At 45.1% G+C, this 26,746-nt stretch overlaps 1 protein-coding gene across 4 annotated transcripts in view; it reads left to right on the forward strand.

Moving 5' to 3' along the window:
- FRMD5 (FERM domain containing 5) overlaps positions 1–26,746 on the forward strand; it is a 493,627-nt gene that overhangs the window by 405,468 nt on the left and 61,413 nt on the right. For all 4 annotated transcript variants that reach the window (XM_085644690.1, XM_085644693.1, XM_085644691.1 and 1 more), the window contains one exon: positions 19,293–19,367. In XM_085644690.1, coding sequence (XP_085500816.1) covers positions 19,293–19,367 — 75 coding nt within the window. The remainder of the gene's footprint in view (positions 1–19,292; positions 19,368–26,746) is intronic.

Below are 26,746 nucleotides of genomic sequence, written 5' to 3' on the forward strand. Positions count from 1 at the left end.
TCACCGCATGCACTGCCAGAGTCACTGCACTCTATTAAAGTCACAGTATACACTGCAGGAATCATTCCACCCACTGTCTAAGTCACTGGACACTGCTTGAATGGCTCCACACACAACTGTGAGCCGCTGCTCCAGTGGCTGAGAGATCTGCCTGCACTGCTAGAGTCTGTGCACGCAATGCCTGCGAATCATACACACAGCCACCCTGGAAGAGCCACTGCAGACACCTAGGAGTCAGTGGAGATACCACATATGCACACGCCGCTCAGGTCACCGCATATACTGCCGCACAGTCACTGTTTGCTTTGCATGTGAGGGTGAGAGCGACTGCAGACATTTGTGAGAGTTACTGCACACGCTGCATGGAACAGTGCTTCTGCCAGACGTTGAGTTCACCAGTCACTGTATGCATCCGCTACTCACTGCTTGCTCCCTGTGAGCCACTGAACGCACTGTGCAGGAGTTCACAAAAGTCTCTGTATGCATCCGCTAGTCACTGCTTGCTCCCTGTGACCCACTGGACACGCTATGCGGGAGTCTGTGTACGCGCTTGTGGCAATCATCCTGCGACCTCTTGTGTCCATCCACCAATGCTTTTCACCGACTTCTGTGGGCTTCTCAGCATTACCAATACAGTCATCCAGCAGTGCTCACCCACACAAAACCTCACACGTCATGTAAGGGTTGCACATTTAGTGAACCAGGGAAGGCGCAGTGTCCAGGAGCAAACGCAGACCAGGCCAGGTTGTTTCTAAGTAAAGGTGTATAGTTGAGCATGCTGCATGGCACTCCAAGCTGGGTTTTTAAGGGGGGGGACAGTCAGGGTTTACCACTTAACACAAATAATCTTTCCAAGTCTGCTCTGTGCCATACCGTGCTGTGCCAAACCTTATGCAAAGACCCCAAAAAAACTTCACAGACAGTTTTGTAGGCCTGGGCGTAGTTCGCGTAGTTTTGCTACACGGAACTCCACGAAGTTACAAAAAAACTCTGCGAAGTTCCACAAGTGGCAGAGTGTAGTGCGAACTGCTGTTTGCGTTGGTCTTCCTGCCACTAGGGTAGAACTTCTACCCGAGCTGCAGCTCTAGCTCGCGAACTTACCATTCGCGAGCGCGAGCAGGGAAAAAACTCAGCTGCACTACGCCAACTGAGTTTTCTGTACTCCGCGAGCTCCATGGAGCACGGAGTGCAGAAAACTCCGCAAACTCCCCGAACGGTGCAGCGTTCACCGCATAGGCCTAGTTACGAGGAGGCACAAGGGCCTCTGCAATGCACCCCATTTGCAACTGAGCATCATTTTAAGCATAGCTTGTGCTTGGCAGCTGGGGTGGCTGAAGGCCGCGTTCTAGCTATAGAAAGAGTTTGTAAAGTGTACCAGCTGGGACTCTGCCTCCTGTGCAAAATGCTATTTTAAGAAATAGGTAAATTCCAAACCTTAATGGTAGCGCACTTTCTCTATTAAGTACCATCTTTTTCTTTACCAAGGCAAGAGTATTTGTTGTCATTTTCCTGCTATGCAACCATTATTTTAGCCAGGCTGCTAGGAATCTTGGAGCAAGTCTACACAAATGCCCAGGTTCAGTTATTTTGTTTGGCCTTTGTGTAGCCCACAGTGACAGATGGTTGGCAGTTCATTCAGCATTGCCTCCTTGCAGGCTGGCATCATCTGTCTGCAAGTTGTTTACATATGTTCCACTGCCTCTTGCTGCTCACCACTCGGCACGATCATCTCCTGCTTAAATGAATGAATGTTTTTTACACTTGCACACACTTTGTGATGCGCTCCCCGCATTTTACTACATGCATTTTACTACTCAGAATTACTTCCAGAGAGGCCAGTGCAACTCAAAGCTGGTAGAGAGGTGTGTGTGTCTGTAGCTTCAAGTAGTCCTCCAGCAGACAGCCCTTCTCAGACCAGGGCCTTGTGAAGGATTCTTGGGGACCCGAACAAGATCTATTTAGTCTTCCCTATCCAGGAGAAAGTTAAACTTTTTACCCATTTGCAGCTAATTCAAGCCCTTATAATACCAAGCAATATTGAATTTATGTCAAATTTCTAGAAAGGGGGCTTACAAAAACAGGTAAAATTGAAGCCAGCGTCCATGAGCCATATACTACCAAAAGAAAGCTTGAACAAGGATTGGCAGTGGCCATTCCTTTTTGAGTTTGTATCTAGATTTTTTTTTGTCATGCAATAACATTTAACAAGGAATTCAATGTCTAACCAGCCTGTTTCTCCCACTGAAAAAAAGAAAGAAAAGTGTGATTTTGGTGGATGTTTATTGCACTAGCTCAGGAGAGAAAAAAAATACATTTGCAGATAGTACTTGACACTGTAGCTTTAAATGGTGGATATGCGTAATCACAAATAAATCCCCATCCACAACTGTCATTCAGGCTACAACAAGGAAAGTCAAAGCACTGATCATTGTGTTTTCTTCTTTCCATTGGCTGAAATTTGATACACTTCTCCTTACTTCTCTTTCACTTCCTTGTCCCTCCACTCCTCTTTTCTTTGTGTGTGCACTTTTTTCACTAGAGTGCCCTCTGGCTACACATTGGAGAAATTGACGAGTGCGAAAGATAAAGAGGTAAAGAGAGTGTGGAGGGAGAGGTGAGGTATGCAGGGAAAGAGAGATGATGTACAAAGAGAAGGTTGAGAGCAGGATGAACTAGACAGAGGAAAGATGCAGGGAGGTGTGATAGGATCATAGCAATGAGTGGCAGAATACGGTGAGATAGAGAGAAGGAGTTGAGAGGTAGAGGTAGGTGCAAAGAGTGGTAGACAGGTGAGGAACTGACAGAGATGGGGTAGAGAGAACTGTTTGGAAGATGTGAGGTATTTAGACGTGAGAGAGAGTAGTACTAGAGAGATAAAAGTAGGTTCATACACCTGGAGAGATAAGTAGAGAGAGGAATAAGGTCGAAGAGGCTGAGGTGAAGTAAGGATTTAGATATGAGACAGTAAGATTTGTCAGACAGAGAGAGAGTTGGAGAATGATTAAGAGAGATCACATAGATTGTAAGAGAGAGTTAAATGGAGAAGTGAGGTAGAGCCAGGCGCGGCCGGCACAGGTAACAGCGGTGGGGCGGGACGGGGTGGTTGGGGGTGAAGTGGACAGATGACGGGATAGGGAAAGTAAAATAAAAAAAGAAATAAAACCACTTACCTTGCACTTTCCACATCACCGAGTGGGTGATGTGGCGAGTGCAAAGTAAATGTTTTTATTAAAAAAAATGTTTTACTTTCCATATCCCGTCATCTGTCCACTTCACCTGCCCCGCCCACCCCTGTGCCAGCCGCACCTGGGTAGCGATATGGGTGGGGATTTAGTAATTGTAAAGTAGAACAAGATGAGCTACAACTAGCTAAAGAGGTAGATAAAGAGGTGAAGTAGAGAAATTTGAACTAGAGACGGGATAGCTACACAGGATGGTAAAAGTAAGGTAGATGGAGTAGAAGTAGAGAAGATAAAGACGGCTAAGCAAGATAGCGAGAAAGATGATCGAGTGAGAGATTTGTGATGTAGAGAGTGGTGTGGTAGGAATAGGGGAGGGAGTTCGATGTACACAGAGAATGGGAGATAGACTTGGACAGAGAAAAAAGGAGAGAAACAGAGTCTTCTTACTGTACCTAACACTTTATCAGAGGGCCCTTTGAAAGATAGGGAGCCTCGGTAATTGCCCACTTTGCCCGTGTATGAATTTGTCTCTGCTTCAGACATGAATTTATTGGTCTGAGCCCATTGATTGTGTGGCTTTCGGTCACTGGCCTCTGTTGTAAGAAGTCTCGGTCGGGCCTCTCAGAAGTGACATAATTCATCTGGTCCTCAGACAAGTATCTCAGCCAGGTTCTCAGATGTGAGGTCTTCTCAAATCTCATAGATATGAAGGTTCTTGTTCAGTTTAGGGATAGGTTTGGGACATCTGAATTTGGAGGGGGGAGGCTTCACTGAATACATTTCCACAACGCCTGTTTAGTGCTTTAGCTCAGCTTTTTTGCTTGTTCCAAGGATCAAAAGTGCTTGCAAAGTGGAACTGTGCAAAGCAGAACATTTCAAACAGAATTCAATCTTGCACTGGTAAAGAGGAAAAGCATTATGATAAGATATTTTATTTTACCTAAATAATTAGGCTCCAGCGTGTCCAGTGAACCAGCAATTAAAGACTACACTCCTCATCAGAATAACACAATTTAGAAGAGTTAAACAGAAATAAATATTGGAAGCATACAAAATTGAGTACTAGGCTAAAAATAAAGTAAAAGGTGGATTTTTAATACAGGAACGTTAAATGTAGTACAGAGAAAATATGCATGAAATACCAAAAAGGCTCAAAATACAGAATTACAAAATTAATGCAAAATCATAGAACACATAAATCTCTAGTTAACAGAAATCAAATAAATATTCTAAGTGACAAACTCCTAAAGAGTATAGATACATCCAGTAGAGAATCTAAATCAAAATAGACAGGAAAATAAAGTCACCACTAATAGCAGTCTAAATGACAGCTGTAAAATCCAACACAACCCCAAGCCTAACCAAAGTCTAAACCCAGGCTAACCTTGAACAGCTTAAGTCCAAGAACCTTTATACAGAAATCACACTTTCTAAAAATAGACTCTGGAAATTCAGCATAGTTTGATCATGGTTAGGGACACATTGGCAAATCAGAAACATTCACATATATTAAAAAGTCATTACCGCTAATTCACTTCTTAAGGTGAGAGAAATCTTCCATCTGTTCCACGGCCACAGGTGATCATTAACACAAAATGACACATCCCTCTAACAGAGTTTCTTAGAATCGGCACGTCCAAACCAACACTCCCAGCGGAGGTCCTTGAAAATTATACTTTGGGTACAAGAAATGGACGCTTCATTCACAATACAACCTTTCTAATATCACTATTACATTTACATCATTCTCTTGGTGTTCGGCGGAAACAAGGGGAGAGATGGCTTTGCAGTGGAACACTGATTGGGAGGGGAACTAAGAAGGAGCAGGTTGAACAGACCATCCGAAACTACTTCCATATTAGAAATGATGGCGTCTCAAACAAAAATGTGGCATTACGATTCATCTCATTATCTACCCTCCTAAATAACATAAGTAATTAATTTCAGGTGCACCATCATCAGTTCATTTGTTACAACTTTTTGCATTATAAGAACACTAATTATAAAAAACGATTTTCGCATACAATTTGCACATTTTCCAAATAAAAAAAAAGCCTCTGTCTTGTATGCATTATCCTTTATAATACTATATATCTAAATGTGCTGAGTGTGATATGCTATTTATTAGCATGGCTGAGAGTGGAGAGGGGCATCTGTGTATATGATTTATGCCGTGGCATTTTTTTTCATGTCAATCAATCTGTTGACTTTATTTCAGTTCAAAGAACTATAAAAAAAAAAGCATAAAAAGACAATAAAATCACTTATGACCTACTGAAGTAAAAACATAATTAATTACAGTGCTTGCAATAAACAATTTGAGATCGTAATACAAATTCATTAAAAATACATTATGGATGCAGTTTATTATACTTCTATACTGTCTCTTGTACCAGAAAACAAAAACCTCAGTAAGAGTCCAAAGATGGGCTCAAGAATGGGTCTGCTGTGCCATTCGGTAAGATATCATAGGGCTTACAGGTAACAAGTAATTCACCTATTTTTGCAAGTATAGTTAAAAAATAAAGTGCATAGGGCTTAAAAACACTTAAAACATTAGTAGGATGAAAAAAAGAACATCCATTAGCTTTGAATTCCCGCCTATATGGCGCGCCCTATTGTGCCAGATTGAGCTAAAATACCTAGAGATTGAGTACGCAATACTACTCCTATTATCTGACTTGCAGACTCTTAGGGGCCTATTACGAACCGCACGCCACCATAACGGAGCACGGGACCACCTGCCAATGCTGCGGCGGTCCTGCCATGCACATTAGGATGCGCCCGCCACACTGGCGGGCGCATCCTGTGCCTTTTCCATTGCGGGTGGATCTGCTGGCTGCAGACCCGCCCGCAATGGAAAAGGACTGTGCACGGCACTGCCATGCACTACATGGCAGGCACCACGTGGTGCCTGCCACGTAGTGCATGGCAATGAGGGGGGGTACCATAGGTATCCCCCATGTGCCCCCCTCAACCCCCAATGCAAGGACCTTATGCCTTTCTGTGGCGGCAACGCCGCCGTGGAAAGGCCATTGACCGCCAGCATCCTAATATGGATGCGGTGTCTTGCAGACACCGCCACCATATGCAGGCAGTTTTTCAAAAGCGGCGTGCGGTCTTCCCGTCTGCCGCGGACCCCCCAGCCCATCCTAGTGTGGCGGGGGGTCATTCTAGTGAGGATGGCGAGCGGATCGCCCCGGCAGTGGCTACCGCAGGCCCCGCGCGGGCGATCCGCCTGCCATCCTAATGGGCCCCTTAGTGCGGGGCGACTGTCTCTAAGCCCAAACAGCTGACAGAGAGGAACAGTCGAACTAGCAACCTGCCTTGCAAAAGCAATGCAGAAGAATAATAAATGTTCGTCGTTTTCCTCAACGTTACATCCCATGGGACATAGGGTGGAAGAGATAGCATTTTTGGACCATGAAATAGTGATAGAAGCTGTTTGCAAAACCCCTAACCTGAATTTGATGAAAAGAACTCTTTAAAACGGGACATTGATGTGGCCCATGATTTCCTCAAATTCTGGGACGCATTTGAAGGACGAATAGGTATCTGTTAGACTTCCTGAAACAACCGCTAAACTTTGTGATGAATAAACAAATTCCCAATAGTGGGTATTGGCAATTTTTTGGGCGCAGCTTGGAATTGTAGTGGGGGGATAGCCAATATTCTCTTAAGCCTAACCCAGACATTTATTTTTTTCGTGTGCATTTGTTGTCTTAAAAAACCAAAACCAGGATAAAATTGGTTACAATGATGCAGTAGTGTAAACGTACATTGAAATGACTACTAAGGGAGTTGTTTCCAGGGATAAAGTAATTGTACGATGCAGTTTGTGAGACAGTAAAAATTGTTTTTTTCCTGTCAAGTTCACACCACTCTGATAATTAACTTTCATTTAGCCTTTGCACTGTAGTAATAAATGTGTAGTTGTGTATTTATTAGCCCAGTGGGCCTAATTAAGATATATTATTGAGCCCCATATTTTTTCACTGCTCTGCTAAGCCAAAAAACATGAATGGTTCCCAATAAAACATGTTATTTCGTGGGACCGTGTTAATAAATGGTCATTCACTCATTTATTACTACAATACAGTGAAACTGACATGGGAAAAACATGATTTACTGTTTCACAGGTTGCATGTTACAATGACTCTACACGGGGTAACAACTGTCCTGCTAGTCATTATTTTACCTAACTGGACAAATCTAACACCTTGCATCCTGGTTTGGTTAAATACCTTGTTTTTAATAAAACGAAAGACATGAGAAAACGCCATGGTATAAGCAGTGTGTGCAAATGCGCTGAGTATCATTTTCTGTTTGTTGCCATTATTGATGGAGGGAAGAGGTAACAAGACTCTCTTGATTCTTCGCCTCTCATATACCAGTCCCCTTCCCACATTCAACAATGTTAATAAACAGCATAGTAGACACTGCACATCCACACCTATACTCCACATTTATCTTTATAAATGTATATCTAGTTATACACTTTGCTAGATAGATATGAAAGCAGACAGATACATATGAATAATACAGCAAATGAGACATAACCAATGAATGATGCGTGTTTAATTAAAAACATAGCATCTCCTCCCCTCTTTTCCTGCACTCACATAATTAGCATTCAGAAACAAGAGATAAATGCAGCTAGGTGGGAGGCTGTATATGCAGAAGGTGGTCCCCACAAAACTATTGTAGCTCCTACTTTCAAAAGACTTCTGATACTGGTCTCAAACCTTAATTTGTCTGAAGGGCCTAGTGATGGGTCAGTTTGCAGTCTGCACAATAAACGAACACTCAGTCAACCAACCATTCACTCGCTCGCTCACTCCTTCACAGGGACAGAAACCTCAGGGCAGTAGCTGGGCTTTTTCTCCCCAAATCTGTTCACCGTCAGGTCTGAGCACTGCAGTGACCTCACACCCACAGACTCAGGGGGTACATTTTCTGCTTTTCCTCTGACTCCTGCAGGGATCTCTCCTGCACGCCGCCGGCCCGGTACCCCTCCACTACTGAGCGCGAGGAGAGCACGCTCCTCGTTAGTGCCATCCGATGTCCCTGCAGGAGGGAGGCAGAGACCCTACCCGCGGAGCCGAACACGAGGCTTCTCGTGCCATGCCTCCCCTCGCCCGGGGCATGAGATAGTAATTCAGAAGCAGGAAGGCCCGTGGGCACTACACGGGTTTCAGCATCAGCAGTGGATCCTCCGTTTATGTGGGTTTCTGTGGCCTTATTCCGGTGTCCTTGTCCCATGTCATCTGTCGGTTCGTGGTCAGTTTGCTTTGTCAGTGTCACAGTTGGTGTTTGTGGAATTCTGTTGTCTTGTTTTTTGTGTCCGAAGTTAGTATCTCTGGTGTTCTGTAACTTCCTACAAATGTCTTCGTTCCCAGTGGATAACGTTAACTGATACTTTGGCTATACTCATATCCATCCTGGCTTTAATCTGTTTGTGGATTTCATGACCTCTCACCAGTGTGTTGTCACCATGGGCTGAATCTGATGAGTCTTGTTGCTTTACTTACATGGCGGTGTCAGAATGGATATGCCTATGGAAGTTTGTGACATCTCACCAGAGTCAATGTCCCTGGTGGCTTTATCTAATGGATCCCATAGCTTTATTTGTGTGGCACTGTCTCCAGTCAGGGTCGCTGTGGAGCTCCATGACCTCTCACCATTATCTGTGTCTTGTAGAGGCCATTTGTGACGGATTCCGTGCGTTTGCACATGGCAGTGTAAGAAGCGGGGGGTTCTTATGGGCTTCTTTTATCTTCCACCTGTATCCCAATTTTTATCCCATGTCTTAAATCATGTGGTAGTGTTGACAGTGGGTATGTTTGTAGGGAATTGTGGTCTAATGGCAATACCTGTTTCCCTATTTAGATGCTGTACATTTACTGTGTGCATGAGGGATTGTATGACCTCTTGTCTATGTCCCTAGCAGACGAATTTGGATTAGTTGCATTACTTATGTAGCAGTGGCTGAGCCAGTTGGACTCTGTGACCTCTCTCAGGGCTTTGTCATAACTGATTTATTTTATGTTGTTGTGGGTCTCCTCGAATTTTAGAATCTGTTGTAGAAATGTCTGTGAGGTGAAGTCTGTGTTTGATGTTATAACATTCTTGTCTGTTCCTGTCCTCAGTGGGTTTTGGATGGCTGCCCTGGTAATGTATGTAGAGGAAATCCATACATTTGGGTTCTATTCTGGATTATGTCCAGTAAATCTCTCTGTACGCATTGATGCATCATTCTTCCATCTTAAACACATCCTATTGACTGAATGGCTGTTCTTTTACATTACTGTATCTAGTTATCTAACTTTAAGTTGCCATGATATGCTTAATAAAACTCCTGTGCTAGTGGCTCCATGTAATATTCATCGCCATGGTTCTGTAATGGTGTCACCATTAAATTTTCCAATTAGACTCCTATCATTGTTTTCTGGTGGATGTCTGTGGGGGACTCAAAGTCATGCTTTTGTGTATTTTTCTCTTGTGGGTTTTCTTCATCCTGTGTCAATGTCTAGTAAAGAGTAAAGGGTTGTTGTGGGATTTTACGCCTGTGTCTGTCATTGATAACAGTCAAAGTCTGGGATGGGTAGGGAAGAGGGGTCCACTGTGCCCATTTGTTGTTGTATTTTGTGGATGTGTTTTGAGGTCTCTTTGAGTGTGATTCCTCGTCAGAAGATGTCTTCACAGGTTTCCAGACAACTTGTTATAGTCGGAATTGTTGACTTGGAGAACTACCTCCATTTATTACAGTAGCCGTGTATCTCCAGCTACTGTTTGCTATCTGCATCCATTTCTGAAGTACTGCATGTATGGTAGAAGTTTGCTGCTGTAACAATGAATGTGTGTTTCATGGGTGTCAGTGGGTTTCTATGAGTTTACACCTGTAGCAGTGGATGTCTTCTTTCCCAGTACAGTGAACGTTTGCTGAGGCAGTGTGTGTTTCCTATGTTTACTCAGCAACAATGCCTGTGCATGTGTTTGTTAATGTGACAATGGATTTCTGTAAGTTTGCTGCTGTGTCAGTGGGTGTTTTTCAGTCTGTTACTGTAGCAGGGGACTATGAGTTTATGCCCATGGCAGTGGTAGTCTGAGTTTGGTGCAGTGTGTATTTATTTCCCTTGTGGCAGTGACTGTTGAGAACTGTGATAAAGCCTATTAGTTTCTTCTATGGTAATGGGTGTTTACCTTTCGTTGGTTGGTGCCTCTGAGTTAAATACAGTGGCAGTGCGTTTACCTGATTCCTGTGGCTGTCCCTGTGCAAGGGAGTCCTTGTGTTTATTTTCCATGTCTCATAGGGTTGCTTTGGAGTTTGCTCTTGTGAAAGTGGGTGACTCTAAGGTTTTGTAGCGTGTGCAATGTTTGCTGTAGATACATATGCTCTGCATACTCCTGCCATCTTCTGCTGAGCTTGAACATTCGTAATTTGTTTTTCTTCATAGAAATCTTATGAGTCGCAAAGTATAGGGTTCACTTCTCTCTTAGTAGGCAATGCACATGGGCACCAACTTCATGTTAGATTTTTTTTTTCTGCCTTCAGGTTTTGAAGTGTACCGACGGGGCTCCAAATTTGGTGAGTTCTCACTTTTCCTTTAGGCCCAACCAATTCACTCAACTTTGAAATTGGTGAAAGAAACTCTGCTTGCCTACGTGTCCAGGCCTCGCTTCACGAGGTGTATAATCTCTTACTCTCCCCCGATCACGACAACACTGTGAAGCTTGCCTTACCTTACCTTTCCCTCAAAGAAGACTCGTGCATATCGAAAGGAGAGAAGGTGGGCACATCAGAGGATATAGCAGAACTACCCCTCCCCCGGCATCAAGGAAGATGAAGAAGCTGGTCCCATGGGCATTCAACCCAGCCTGTCGTCCAGCCTGGAGCCAACTTTGTCTTCTGACTCTGACCATGAGGAAGACGAGCACCTCAGACAAAGACCTCGGCTGGAACCGCAAGTATGGTAGCCACCGAAATGCTCGCCAGGCCTCCCAAATGGCCTTCAAGCCCTTTCACAAAGGCTCAGCCTTCCAGGTCTCCATTGCCTTCGAGCTCTGGTCGACACCAAACAAAGGCTTTGGTTGTGACAAGGCCCCCTCTTGGAAGGGTTGACCCTTCTTGGCTGCTATGCGCAAAGATAATTAATAAGCCTTGGATCCCCTTGAAGCCGAGGGCCCCTTCGATGCCAGCTCTGAAACCCCCAGCCCCGAAGCTGAAAATGCTGTCAGATCCGAAGACTCCATCGGCAGCAAAGACGCCTTCTACGACGGGCTCTGACAACTCCAGGTGGAGTTGAATGAAAGACAGAAGGGTGTGTTTATACATCCTCAGACTGAAAAGCACTCCACAGAGCTGCCTCCCAGGCTCACAGAGAAGAGAAAATTTACTTTTGACAAAAAGCTGGCTTTGTACGTTCCCCCGGCGCCTAAGTACAAGAAGCGCAAGAAGGCACTGGGGCATCAGCCCCCTCTCATATGTCCCTCTTCAACGACTCCCTATACACCACTACCTGTAAGCTCACCAGAGGGTTTCCCCTCACTTCTCTTACGGGAAGGTAGCTCTTTCCACCCTACTAATACTTATGATGCAGCCTTCGATCCAGTGCCCATCAATGACCCGTGGGACAACTACGAGGTTGATCCCTTGGAGATCATAATCTGGATCTTTATCTGATTAGGGCATTATCCCTAGATGATGCCACGACGTGTCATTAGATGATACAGAAGGTGGCCACATTTTATAAGGTGGACATGATTGTCATCCACGAGGAAGATGACTTCTTGGAGGAGACCTGTGAATCCCAAAGAATTACCCCCACCAAGGAGAGGAAGAAACTAGACACCGCTTGGGAAGAAAGTAGCAGTAGGTGCTTATAACCCCCTGGAGGGTAGCCAAATCCATTTGGCCTGCTCTCCCAATATGACAGAGCACAATGGTATGAAATGCAGGAGCTCAATAAGCACCTCCTAGGTTAATTTAAGAAAAGGTAGGATGAGTTGGTGGCAGAGGGAATGATCATTTCCAACGCTATCACCCATCCGTTGCACCCTAGACACAGCCGACACCGCGTTCCTAGGGGCGAACACTTGTGTCCATATTAGATGCCATTTTACACCTGAGGTCCGACTGCATTTGCTTATCCTGCCCTATGACTGCAAACACCACCAGCTGCTGGAAAAGGTAAAGAAAGACACCAACACCATTAAAGCAATGGGTACCCTCCAGACCTAAACCCACCTGATCACATCGCACCTGTTGAGGGCAGGCTGCGGGATTTCCTTCCTCCCTGGTGGGAAATGACATCAGATAAGTGGGTCTTAGCAGAGGTCTGTGGCTACAGCTTGGAACTTACTCCAAACATTCTACCCACCCTACCCAAGAACGGGCAAGGGAGTGTAGTGTCTTTACTTCCTCATTCCTAAGAAGGACTGCAACACTGTGCTTCAAGAAGGCGACTACATAACAGTATTAGACTTTAAGGATGCCTATTTCCACCTCTCCATTCATCCCAACCACCAATGCTAACTACACTTTGGGGTAGGTAGTCATCATTACCAGTTCAAAGTACTTATGTTCGGTGTCACTACTGTCCCAAGGTTCTTCACCAAGGGCCTGCCAGTCTTCACCGCCCACTTCAGGAGGGGAGGCATTCTCATCTCCGTCTTTGTAGACGACTGAAAGATCAAGTATGCAGGCAAGCAACACCCAGGCAACCAGCTCGCTTTTCCACAGCCTCGTATTCACCATAAATGCCACCAAATCACACCTACAACCTGTTTAATTCCAACCATTCTTATGAGCAGTTACAGGCAAAGACTACCCCACCCAGCAAAGGGTCTTGGAATTTCAGAAACTAGTAACTCTTTTTCAGCCTCATCGCCATCTAACGGTCAGAACCATAATTCACCTGCTAGACATGATGGCTTCATGCATCATTATTGTGTCCCAAGCCAGGCTACACATGCACCCGCTACAGCAGTGCCTCTCAGCACAATGGTCACAGACGGAGGGTCCGATGGAAGATCCAGTTTTTTCAAGGGCCTGCACACATCGCTCTTTACAGTGGTGGAATATAAAAAATATTTTTGCAGGGCAGGCCTTTTCAGGAACCCATTCCGCAAGTCACCATTAACACGGACACTTCTCAAGCTGGCTGGCGGGCTCATCTCAGTCAGACCACAGTACAGGGAATGTGAACGTTCCATCAGCAGGGCCACCACATCAACTACCTTGAGCTCTTGGCAATTTGTCTTGCTCTCAAAGCCTTCCTTCCACTCATTCTAGGCAAGGTAGTCCTATTCTGAAGAGACAACGAGACGCCATGTATTAACTACAAAAGCTGCGTGCCTTTCGCTCGCTCTCCCTCACCCTGTTAACACAAACCATCTGGCGTTGGGCACTCCACCACCGCATCCAGTTGATGGCAGAGTACCTCCGGGTTGTGGACAACAACCTGACGGACCTGTTCAGCAGGACGCTTCAACAAGTCCACGAGTAAAAACCCCACTCATAGGTCCTGCTCTACTACTTCTGGTGTTGGGGCACTCCAAACTTACACTGTTTTGTCATCACTGAGAATGCAGAATGCCCAAGTTTCACCTCCAGGTAACCACAGTCCGTGGGCTACGCACTGTAGATGAACTGTTCAGGAATCTGTGTATGCTTTTCTGCCTCTCCCACTCCTTCCCTTTATGGTGCTGAAGATGCAGCGAACTTCTCAAATCCTCATCCTCGTAGCCCCCACATGGGCCAGGGAGCCCTGGTTCTCAGGACTCCTCGAGATGTCAATCAGTTCTATGAGAGACTCCAACAGGCCGGACCTTCTCACCAGGAAACCAAGGCCGGATCAGACACCCAGACCTCAAGCAGCTTAATCTAGCCATTTGGCACCTAAGGTCCTAGGGTTTCGTTACTGACGTCACCAGAGGAGTGAATGGACATCTTACAAGAGTCCCACAGACCAACCACACGTGCCTGCTATGTAGCAAAGTGGAAAAGATTTGTCCACTACTGCATTTCCAAACACCTGGACCTTCTAAAACCTGCAGCCCAGAATATCATCTGCTACTTGCTCCATCTCGATACGGCTACCATCTAGCAGCCTATATACAAAACGGGGAACATTCTTCCTTTATCCGCAGACCCTTAGCTATAGCTTTCTCAGAAGGTCTTAAAAGTGTAATTCCTCCCAGCGTCCCCCTCCACTCCAGTGTGGAATCTTAACATAGTCCTCAATAGACTTATGGGTCCCCCTTTTGAGCCCTTACTCTCTTTCCCTCTCCAGTACCTCTCCTGGAAAGTGGCATTCCAGGCTATGATGTTCAGATGTCTTTGGATTGCTGACCTTTCTTCTTCCATGTCTTTCATGTCGTCGTGTCTGCTTCCTGCTTTCAGTGTGCATCTGTGAGGCTTTTCCAACTGGGACATTCTGCTATCGATGTCTACCACACAAATCCTGTAATACATCATATATGACCCGTAGAACAGACTTAGTTTTGTGTAACCTCTGAAATATTTCCCTCATGCCAATGTCAGTGGACGCTGTTCACAAAGGGGTTCAAACAAGGATGCTCTCACGTTGCCTCCCTCCACCTCCTTTATGCTGTATGCCAGTGGTTTTATTACACACGAATAGCAGACTTGGCATCCTTGTTCTGACTTCTTTTGATGAAATTGGGCATCTTGAATGAATTTCTTGTGTGATGCTGCTAGGGCAAAATGTGTGACCGTAATTATCCCTTAAGCAACTCTCGTCCAAGATGTCTTTGTCTTTTTTCTAGCCTCTCTGGGCAGGAGGAATAGCTGCCTCTACGTGCCCCTTCCCTTGGCTGGGAGTGGGAGTGAAAGTGAGGGAGAGAAAGAGAGGAAGGGAGGGAGGGAGGCAGAGGGAGCGAGCGCTAATGCAGGAATGACCACTTAAAGAAAGAATTTCAAGTTGCTCTACAGGGTGGAAGGGACCCTAGATGGAAGCGTATTTGAGGCTCCATGAATGGAATTGTACCCTGTTCACCATGGCACTGATCGTGTATTTGTCTCTGATGCAGCTCTAGTAATAGATGTTTGTGGATTTATGCTTTCAGCAATAGCATATGTGGGTGTATCCCATTTACAGCTGTAGCCCTTGTATTTGTTGATGTGGTAGTGTTTTCATATTGGTCATTGATGTGGTGGGTGTCAGCATTTGCCTCTTTTAACGGCTGTCTGTATTTGTCACCGGTAGTTTGTGTCTGTATTTGTCACTGTGATACTAATGACTGTATTAGTAGTGGTTTTGTTTAGGTTTCCGTATTCCTCGTTGGTAGCCGTCACTGTGGTAGTCGTTTGCCTCTGCAGGAGGGCTTGTGAGTGTTGTATGTGTGTTATCCCAGTTGCAGTTGGTGCTCGTCTGTTTGATCCATTTCAGTTGGCACCTGTGTGTCTCACTGTTATGAATACCATAATGATCGTGGCAAGAATGTCTCTCATTGTTTAGTTGTTTTCTGAGCACTGTGCCTTTAATCTGCTTCATTTTCCTCTGCAGTACTGTAAACATGCAGAAATGCAGCTGTAGCAGTGTGATTGGCGGGATATAACTATTCCTAATGAGGCAACGCTGCTCTTTGAAGCATGGCACTCTGATTCACATGTGGTTGTCTTCAGTGTTTTATCCTGGCTCTCTGCACTTCACCTGCATACTGTGAATGTGTTTTTTTTTAAACTGCCCATTCGCTAGCTTGAGTGCATTTTCACACGTGCCAAATGGATTTCGGAATATTTCGCCTGCTGCCAAGTAGAGTAGAGTACGTTTTGCACTCTATGTCCTGGCCACATTTCCCAAACCCTCCACCCTGGTGCAGACTAGAACTTTAGGGTGATGCTGCACAGATCATCTTTGGAGTCACGCTGCAAGAGGTAAGCTGAGGCTTAAGGCCAGTAGCAGCCTGAACCAAGCTGAAGGAGAATGGCGGACTCAGCCACGTCACTAAAAGGCCATTCTTCATTTCCGGAAAGTGAATTCTCCCAAAACACTGAGCACCACTGGCAAGGTCCCAGACCCTTGCTCTTCACACCCAACTAAATTCCTGCCCCCTGCAGCAATTAGTCTCATTTCAGACCTGGATAGAGAGTGTTATTTCTGGGAGTTGGAACATGAACTCTTTAGCAGGTAGATTCGGGAGTCTTTGACCACTTTTGATTCTAGTTCCTCCAGGAAGTCGAAGCTTTTCACTGTGTGGCATTACCAGTTCTGAGCGAAAGTAGCTGTTTGGTGGTCTCCTGATAAGTCTGCTGTTCATGTCCGAGAGCACACCATCTCCCAAAATGGTGATGATCGAGTAATGCAAATGACCGCTTTATATGTCAGAAATTCATACCTTTATCGTCCTACTGTTTGTGACCTTTTAAAAACACTCCCCTTAGCGCAGTTTGACCAACAGCTTTCCACTGTAGGAGCAAAGGTCTTCTTCAAGAAAACTGTGCTAATTTTTTTTGTTAGATCTTTAATGTATCCCTCTTCATTGAAGCTCCTTCTTTGGGCTTGTAGACACTAAAAGCATGCAACAATTAAAAAATCGGTCGTAGGATTGTTAATATGTATCCATTACTGTAACAGTAAGCATCTGGTTTTATCGTTGTGGGTTTGAAACTAGCTCATCTATCACTGCTGTTGAATGTGTGTGTCACTGGGTCAATAAGTGTATCTGTTTAGTTTCCTGTCAGTGTGTGCTGTGTCAGTGGGTGTCTGCATTTATAACTTACAGTGGGCATGGTTGTGCGCATGCCATTCTGGTAAAGGGTGTCTATAGTTGGCAGTGTGGTAGTGGATGTCTGTATTCATAAGTGTGGTGTTGCATTTCCAAGGTTTTTATTGCAGTGTGTTTGGAACAGTCACTATCAGTGGATATCTTCTCTTGTTTAAGCGGTAGTGAGTGACTGCACCCTTTACTATGGCAAGGATTGTTTGTAGACTGTGTTACTTGCATTGTGCATCTGAATTTGCGTAGGTGTATCTGGATTAAGGTAGAGGGTGTGTGTTTGTGGATGTGCTGTGCGTGTTGTATGACATTGTATCTGCAGCATTGGGCTGTCTCAGTTTGTTAGTGTAGTTTAAATTTATGCTGGTACGTCATATCTCTAGGTGTATTCCTAGGTGCACTGGGTGTCTGTATATCTGTCACTGTGATAGTGCTGTGATAAGGGGCAGAGATGTTCTTCTTCCAGCATGTTTTTGTGGTTTCACTCACTATTTTGGTTCCCTCGGTTCAGATCCCTGGGCTCAGTAACTGTCTCTACCATTCCCTGCCTTTGTTTCTGTAGTCATCGTAGCTTTTTCTCACAGTTCATGAGTTTACCATTTGTATGTGTCAAAAATATATGTTTTAGTCTCTTGTGTTTCCCTCTGTATTTGTTTCAACTTTGAGTGTTTTCAAGTCTCCTCTTGTTTCTCAGGTTTTTTTCTGAAGTTTGTGTCAGCAGTTAGTTTTTAGGACTCTTACACTTGTGTCCTCTATTTATGTGTTTTGGGTACCCTCTTGTATTTGTGTCTTTCCTCTAATTTTTGTTTCAGCAACAAGTAGTGTTTCTCCTGTGCTGGTTGTTTGTAGGTTCTGTTTGTACCTGAGTCTATAGTTGATGCTTTTGGTCCTATGTGCTTTCGTCTAAGAGTTTCCCCTTGTGTTGGAATCAGCAGTATGTGTATGGTTTTATCTGGTGTCTCAGTGTTTTTCTCTGTGTTATGTATGCAGGTGGTGTTTTTCGGTCTCCTCTTGTGTATCCACTTGTTTTACCTTGTGGCAATATTTTTTTGTGTGGTTGGGTTGGTAAGATAAGGGAGGTCTTCCTGTCCTTGCCTCAAGAGAGTTCTTCCTACATTTATTTGAGCGCTGGGTGTTTTCAAGTCATGCCTCTTGTGTCTTCCAGAATTATGTCACCTATGGTTCTTTGTGTCTTTAGCATCTCTAGATTTCCTCTGGTGACGAATCATTGGGTTCTGTCCTTTGGGGTTTCTACCCATCTTTGCATGAATAATGGTGTTTTGGGGTTGTTGTGTGTCTTTGGGTTTCACCCTTTGGATACGCAGACACTGTTCTTGGGTCTTCTGTGCATGGGCTTTCTCTCTATGTTTGTAACAGCCGTACATAATTTCGGGCCTCTTGTACATGCATTGTTGTGTTTCTCCTTGAATTTGTGTAGGCAGTGGGTACTTTTGAGCTTCAGCAATATTTTGCTTGGTTTTGCCTGTTGTCTGTATCAGCTGCTAATGTTTTCAGGTCTCTTCTTGTCTCTATGGTTGTCTCCTACCATATGTGGCAACAGTATGAGGTTTGGGGTTTCTTTGCTTGTTTCATGGGGTTCCTCTATTTCACCGAGGAGTTATATTCTGGTCTACTGTGCTTGTGTTTTTATAGTTCCTCTGTGTGAATCAGCAGTAGGGATTTCCATAATGTATTTTAGTTTCTCCCTGTGTTTGTGTTCTTGTTTCCTCCGGTATTTGTTTCAACAGTGGCTTCGTATTGGCCCTTATGTTTGGCTGAAAGGAAGTATTCCATTGTTAATTTCAACAGTGGTTGTTATGGATCTCCTCTAGTGGCGTTTCTAGTTTCCCCCTCGTTTAGGGCAACAGAAAGTGTTTTTGTCTCTTGATTCTCTAGGATTTTGTTATGTATGTGTATCTGCAGTGGCTGCTTTGAGGTCCCTTTTGCTTTTCGTATTGGGTTTCACCCTGTCTTTGTTTCAGCAGTGGGTGTTTTAATTCCTCTGTCTCTGGCTTTCAGTCTGTGGTTGTTTCAGCTGAAAATGTTTTCAGATTTACCTGTTCTTTCTCTCGGTTTCTGGTTGTGCATCTGTCAGCAGTGGAGATGTTTCTGTTCTATTGTATTTTTGTGGGGTTTCTCCCCATGTTTGTGTGAGCATTGGGTATTTTCTTTGGATTTCTCCTCGTGTTAGCAGAATTAGGGTTTTTTGGGTCGTCTGTGCTCTTGTCACTGCCGTTCTCCCTGTGTTTCTGTCAGCAGTGGGTGCTTCCAGATATCTTGTACTTCTGTCTCTGGGTTTATGTGTGTGTTTGTGCCATCACTTCTTTGTGTTTTCAGGAGCTTATGCTTGTGCTTGTTATGTTGCAGGCTGGAGAAGTCGAGCCAGGTCCGTACTGTGTCAAGCAGCAATCTGTTCTTTAAAGGCAGCCGATTCCGATATAGGTAAGAACACTTATGTTTTGTTTATAACAGCCATAATACGAGGTAGACTTAAGCTAATACGCCCTACAGGCTTGTCTAAGGACCAGAAATAGCCAAATGTGCCTGTGTTTTCATATGTCATCATACATACTGTGGAATTTCAGCACACAACGCTTCTTGTGTTGACCGGGTCAACTCTGACATCTTCCACATTGACACTGCAGGCTATCAGTCACCCAGTCCCATCAGCACACTGGTTCAATCTCGTTCTTTCCTCCCCCTGCAATGGTCAGCGACACCGCAAAGTGGATTATGGACATTTACGCACCCATATTGGTAAGTCCCGCACCCACTCTTCCTTCAGACCAGTGGTGACTGAGGTTGAGTCGCAGTCACAAAGGTTGGGGTACCAGGGAATAAGTTCTGGAACCTCAAGGCTCCCCCTCTGTACCCATGCCCTGGCTCCTCAACACAGTCTTATTCATTCGGCTAGAGTAGCTTGAATTTGGCCTCTCGCTTCCTGTTTCTCCTGAAATGGCGGAGAGAGGGAAGAGTTTTAAATATGCCATTGGGGGCGTGTGTCATGGGGGCAGGATTACAAATGCCATGCCTGTTGTTCGCTCATTCAAGCAAGCCTGGCTGAAGACGGCTGAAATGCCAGAAACCGGTCCTAGGAAGCTTGTTTCCGGTCCAGGGAAGGCATGGCTTGGCAGTTCGGGCTGGACTGTTCCCATGAGGCACAGGGTCAGACTGATTTGCATATGGCCATGTCTGAACTGGGGTGGCACAGTGGGCTAAAGAACGGTGATGGATCAAACCCAGATCTGTTGACTGGGTGTGAGTGTTTGATTGGTTCTGATGCTCCGTCCATCACCACCCCCTTTTGTACCGTGTTGTTCGCTCATGGCAGCTCCTGCCACGGCTGCATGAGTGGCCTTGTGTGAAGAACTAAACTTGGCACTGCTCCTCGTACGCCAGGTGTTTTGAGGCTTGTCTGCCACTAACGCTAATGGCGTCCTTGAACCTTTGTAATGCTCCCTAAAATGTTGTAATGCGTAAAAAAAGGCACGTACGTTTGCGACACCCCTTTACTAGACAGACAGTTGAGAGCGAACTGCCAAACCTCACCTTGCGGAAGTGTGTTGATACATCCTGGGTAAAAGCCCCAGGAGAACCTGGCTGACACTCCCATATTTCAGGAACAAGGCAGGAGTGCAACATTTTTTACTTTCTCAGATCCCAGCACATGTAACCCTATTGGTGAGAGTATTTGTGTATGCTGGGCTCCAGATAGGACATCCATCTAACTCTTGGTATTCAAGCAAGTTGTGCTGCCCCGCTTTGCTGCCTATGAAATGTCACGAGTCTGGGCGAAGTGGGTGCCAGAATTCAGTGTGTAACTTGTTCCAGTTTCCAAATACAGTGAAAGTACCTTACTAGCTTTTCAGTGATGTAAGAGACATAACGTCAGATATTAATACATGCTTGTTGACCACCAGTCCTCATCTCCACACGTCTTTTTTTTTATTTTTTGCAGTTTTATGTAGCTCAAACTTGACCTGAGCTTTACATGAGCATGAGTTACATTACACAGGATCACTTTCATTTTTTAGACACAGGGAGATTAAGTGATTTGACCAGAATCATGGGATGTTGAGCTGGCAAAGAGTTGCAAAGTCAGCAGCACTGGCCGTAACACCACATCCTCCACCCCCTTTACCGTAGAATAATGCCAGAGGAACACAGACGCCAAAGATACATAACACCAAAAATCGACTATAAACGACAATTACTAATTTCTCCCAGTCTGTGGAATAATAATCAATGACCCTAAAGAGAACTTTTTTTTATTGTTGTTCTTCAAGGGTGTTTTTTGTTTATACTAATAGAAAGAATTAAGTTTACGTTATGCCTGTAGGAGGTCTCAGTGAGCTGAACGGTCTCCGATGAAACATAGAGTCCACAAGTTTGAATCTCAACAAGGCCGAATTTGTGTTCCATCTTTCTGAGTTTGACGAATTACATTACACCTAACCAATTGATGAAGAGGACTGACTGAAAGCTCATGTAAATAACAAAAGTATAGATATTTTTTAATAAAAACAACAAGGTGTTGGTTAACGCCAGACCTAAACAGAGCATCATATCTTTGGCCTAGGAGAAAAAAAAACTGAATGGGCCATTAAGACATATGTTATCATTATAAACGCCAAACTCAAAAAAGACCTCTGAAGGAACCCTAGAAACAAGAATGTTCTGAAGGCCATTCACCAACAACAATACACACACACAACACACAATAGAGAGAAATACTGAATCTGCTGATGAGGTTTTAGAAATTCCAGAACATGAAAACATTCAGGAGAATGCTAAGAGGAATTCTGCTCTATCCTGGAGATATTAAGGGCCTAACTCACAGTTTGTTGGATGGGTTACACCATCACAACTATAACCAATATAATTTGTCTCTTATTACAAGTGTATTATGCCCTTTGGCACTTATAATAAGGTGGCAGGCTTATGAGTCTGTTTGTGGTGGAGTAAGCCGTCCGCCACGCTCTAAATCAGGCACACAAATCTTCTTCAAACAAGTCATATCTTCCGATACTACGAAGTGTAATTCACCTGGGTAAATTTTCGAACCCACCCAACATTACAGTCACTTGTTTAATTAATCCACACTAAGTACAGATCGTTATCAGGGTGCAACAGACCTTGTGTAGCACTTTGTTACTTATTATTGGTTATTTGAAGGCAGACAATCCCCCAAGCTTCTTGATCCTTTAATTGTAGCTACTGTATTAAAGCAATCGGCAATCCTCTGTTTACTACAGGCCCACTGCTGTCTAAAGAAAGCAGAAGGCAGGATGCAGTAGGCATAAGGTTTAGGGCAGTGGCAGCGACACTATGGGGTACCACAAACTTTGAGGCATTAGTGAGCAGATTTGAACATTGGCAGATGGAGGATACTAAGGAGAGTCTTCAGTACCTGCCTTAGGAGCACTAGAAGCTGCCACTTCTGTGACAAGCACAACCTAGAATGTCAGGCTTTAGACCAGCAGTAAAATGCACATAATAAGCATAACTTTTGCTGTGGCGCCCTTCTTTCACCCAAGTGTGGATGACACTTTGGAAAGAGTAAAAAAGTTTACAGCGGGAGCCAAGGCAATGGATTACTTACACGTGAGGGTTTATTTGTTTCAGGGTGGGATGATGCATCTGAGAGTTCAGGTTAGACAGCAATACACTACCAAGGCACACCAACAGTACTAGTTTTGGTATGGAAACAGCCAAGTACATCAGGGCTGTATGCGCTACAATGTCAACAGCATTCCTTTTGGGGCAGAGAAAAGGGTACAGGCCAGATCCCAAGAGGCTCAGCCCCTACCAACAATTGACACAATGTGTTCTTCTGATCATACTGCATTTGTTGGGAACACTCTGAGGCACTTGCCAAAACAATGAAAAGGTCACAGATACCAATGGGTATTACACATAATTGAGCAAAGATCTTGTATAGATTTTGTAAGCAGACCATAAAAATCACTAGCTCAAAAGCAAACGGGCAAAACAAGACCCACATTTGCTACTGTTAGAAGAGGTTTACCCTCTTCTACCGAAGGCATCTGAAGAGGAAGCAAGTGTATTCATTTTATTTCATGAGTCCAAAGAAAGACCAATGTTAAACCAGCATAAATGGATATGAAAAGACCACAGAATTTGAGGTGCCAACCCTATGAAATATAATTTTCATTTCATACGAGAATGATTTTTTTGAGGGCTATCAAGATCAAAGATGAGGGTTTTCACACCTCTTGGCATCAGAGACCAGAAATACCTCAGTTGTGCGGTAAGTACAAGAATTATCAATTCAAAGCCCTATCTTTTGGAGTGCTACAAAATGCAAAGTAGTGGTGAGAGCAAATGTAATGAAACACACCCTGCATGGGCATCCATTCCTGGATGAATGCTGGATAAAGGGGAATTTATTTCAGCAGTGTCAGAACAGTGCAAACAAGATGCTAAAATGCTTTACCTGTTAGGCTTCACAGTAGATCTTCTCATCTCACATGCCACCGTTCGGGGGAGCCACGGGGAAAGCAGAGGCTACTGGACCTCAACCGTGAGGGTTGGGGTTGCTTTCCTCTGATGTCCTGGGATCCATTGTAGTATGGCTCTGCAAACTAGTCTAGGTATAACCATTCCAATACTTGACTCTCAGTGGTAGCGATGGTGAGCAGTTACAAGCTTCTCAGGGTAGTGCTCGAGCTCAGAACTCAACAATCACAGCAGCTTCATTACTAATTGTCCAACCCACTGTTTTCTGTTTAAAAAAGAAAAGTAATTTAATTCCCATCAAAACATAATACTACACATTCAATAATGGTGTGGTACAATTTAGTGAACTGGGTGCTGGGGCTAGCCATGCCTCAGTTAGCTATTCTTTACCACCCCATGGGCTCTCCTCCGTGCAGGAATAGTGGTAATAGCATGAATTTAGAAACAGGTGCTGCGTATAACCCTACCCCCCCTCCCCCCCCCCCCGCCCCTTGAATTGTCAGTGTTCTCAGTCTCTCACAGTGCAGTCTTTTTCTTACCATGGTTGTCGGGTGGCAGTTTGCAGTACCTCTCCAGCTTCTGCAGCAGTTTTGATGGTGCCTCCTGTTGATGCAGCCTATTATCAGCTGAAAAGTAGCAGTGGGAGCTGACGACGGACAGCTCTCGTAAGTGGCAAAACAAGTAACCTGGAGTCATGGTGTTAACCTGTAGGCAGATGAGGTGTAGTACAGCAGGGCAACCGTGGCCACTATTTTCTTGATCACAGCATCCCAGATCAGTAATAGTCACAATTCTTTCGTTCTCAGTCCACACAGGATCAATTGTGCTCGCAGTCCTTGTTCCAGCAGCAGTGGGCAGCTGTGATTCAGGATATCCTGTCTGAAACCGCAAACAGAAGAATTGGTCACCAATTGATACCAGGGGCATGCAGATTGCTCCCCTCTGTTCCTCTTTGGCAGATACAACCAGCAATGGGGTCTCGCGGCACCTAGCTCCACCTGCACCCGACTCCTTCTGCAGTTTTGCAGGTTCCTTCCCTCTCTCAGCAGGCAGACTGGCTTCTAAGTGTTTCAGGTCAGATGGACAGCTTCATATAGCAAGACAAGACTCAAGTGATGTCCCCTCACCTTTGGGAAGCTGGCTGTCAGGCAGATGCCAGCTGTGGTTACACAGCAGCTCTCTGAGTACTCTATGGAGCACTCCCGTTCAGAAAACATGGCAAAGAGAACTTGGAACTGGAACAACAAGTAGTCAGTGGGTCTCACTTTTATCCAGTCAGACCAGACAGGAGATGTGGATCTATTGTCTGCACCTCCAGAATCGATATGGAATGATTCTCATTTCAAGTGCCCTCTCCAGGTTGCTCTGCAGACATAGCCTTTGTGTTGAGTAATGTTACTCACAGCAAGGTAGACCCCAGCCTGGTGCACCCACAACAGAGGCACATATAGGTGTTAGCTTTCTGCACCTGATTGTCGTTAGTCACACTGAAGAGTGATCAGGAAAAATACAAAAATCTTAGGGGTCCCTTTTACCTTGAACAATAGAGAATACTGTCCCATCCTTCACCCCCACCATTTCCAAATGACTGTGCTACTGCAAGAATAATCAAGCAGCTCCTATCAGCAAAATGTCTAATCGAATTACTAATGGAGCCTTGTTTCATCTATCCCCACTCCAGTTTCTAGGTCTCCTCCCTCCAGTTTCAGAAATGTCCTCAATGCACTTCCACTGTCAGGGGAATCAGCCTCACTTCCATCTGGTACACAAGGCCAGGATAGGGGCATTCCAAATGAATCCGACTAGCCTCCATAACTTTGGTTCATGCATATTTTGTGCACAGTCGCGGCTCGCATGACTCGCGGGTGGGGGGCTGGGTCGGCATCATGCTGGGGTTCGAGCGGGAGAGTGGGGGTTAAAAATATAAATTAAAAAACGTACCTGACCGGGTCCCGCGCTGCCTCCGCTCGTGGCCGGGTCCCGCATTTGGTGTTTTCCTGCTACTTTCCAGGAATAGGAACAAGCATCCTCCCTCCTCTCCCCTAAGTCAATCACAATGCTGCAATAGCAGCGTTGTGCTTGGTGGGGACAACGCCAGCCGGGCGCCTGTAGGGAGGCCATTTTCTCTGTATAGGCTGCATGCAGCCTACATAGAGAAAATGTAGAGTGCGCATGACTGGGGCCGACCAAACAGACAGGACCCACAACAGTGGGCAAGCTACTACTCACCTGCCCGCCCCATACCAGGCATACCCTCCCACCCGCCCCCAACCAGGCCTACCCTTCCTTCTGCTTTCTCGCAGCGCAAGAAGCAGAAACATAAAATGGTATTTAAAATACTGCGAGAAAGCAGTGAGGCGAAGCTCCTCCGCCCTTATGGAGGAGCCGCCTCTAGGTGTTCATGGACTGTCTAGGCGACATACACAGACACGCATAACATACACTTTGGATAGCAGCACCAAGCTCTGGGCTAGCGCATTGAAGCAGAACTCTACACAAGTGGGTTAGTGTCTCAGATTAAAAGATCTTGTCACAACTATGTATTCATAAAACCCACTACGCTGCCACTAATCCCCTATGTACTAAACCCATTACTGGGAAGGTACTCTAATGTCTGTGCAATGAGGGCACACTTGCTGCATACCTCCAAGCCACAAGGCAGGTCCACAACCTCACTCATCTCTAGTGACAGGCCTAGACCTCTGCGCACACACTAGATTAGTGTGAGGCCATGGTAAAAAAAAAAAAAAAAAAATGATACCAGATACAAGCAGTTGGACACTTTACTGAAGGGAATCACAGCTATACGCAATGCAAGGGACATTCCCATCCCAACACATGCCCACTGAGCAGAAAATGTTTTTGATTGTGGAGTGGCATGTATGATCTGATGCATTCTAACATTAACCCAAATAAACTCCCTCCTTCCCCCATCCCTCCCTGAAGTTGCACTTGGCTCCAGATAAATGTCTCTTCAGCCACTGCATGCCTGCCATGGACCTTGTCTTAGTCCCTGGTGCTATAGTTCTCATATCGCTATGACAGTGTCATCTAGTCAACCTATCCCTGGTCTGCCAACTCATTTGCCTGCCCTGCCCAGTCCAGTGTTACAGACTGGGGATCTCGCTCTATTGGTTTCATGCTCATTAGTTGTCAGTTCTCCCACTAGGTGCTCCCATGCTCTTGCTCGGTCTATTTTTCCTATGCCCCGCCTCGCTTCCCTGAGTAAGAGTCTCCCCTCCGCCCCGCCCACTTTTCTCATTCCTTTTTCCATGTTCCCGCTCGTGGTCTCACTGGAGCTTTCCAATGTCTAGCTATCTCCCGTTTGGCGGGGTCATATG

The sequence above is a fragment of the Triturus cristatus genome, chromosome 3_1, assembly GCF_964204655.1.
Source record: "Triturus cristatus chromosome 3_1, aTriCri1.1, whole genome shotgun sequence".
Taxonomy (NCBI): domain Eukaryota; kingdom Metazoa; phylum Chordata; class Amphibia; order Caudata; family Salamandridae; genus Triturus; species Triturus cristatus.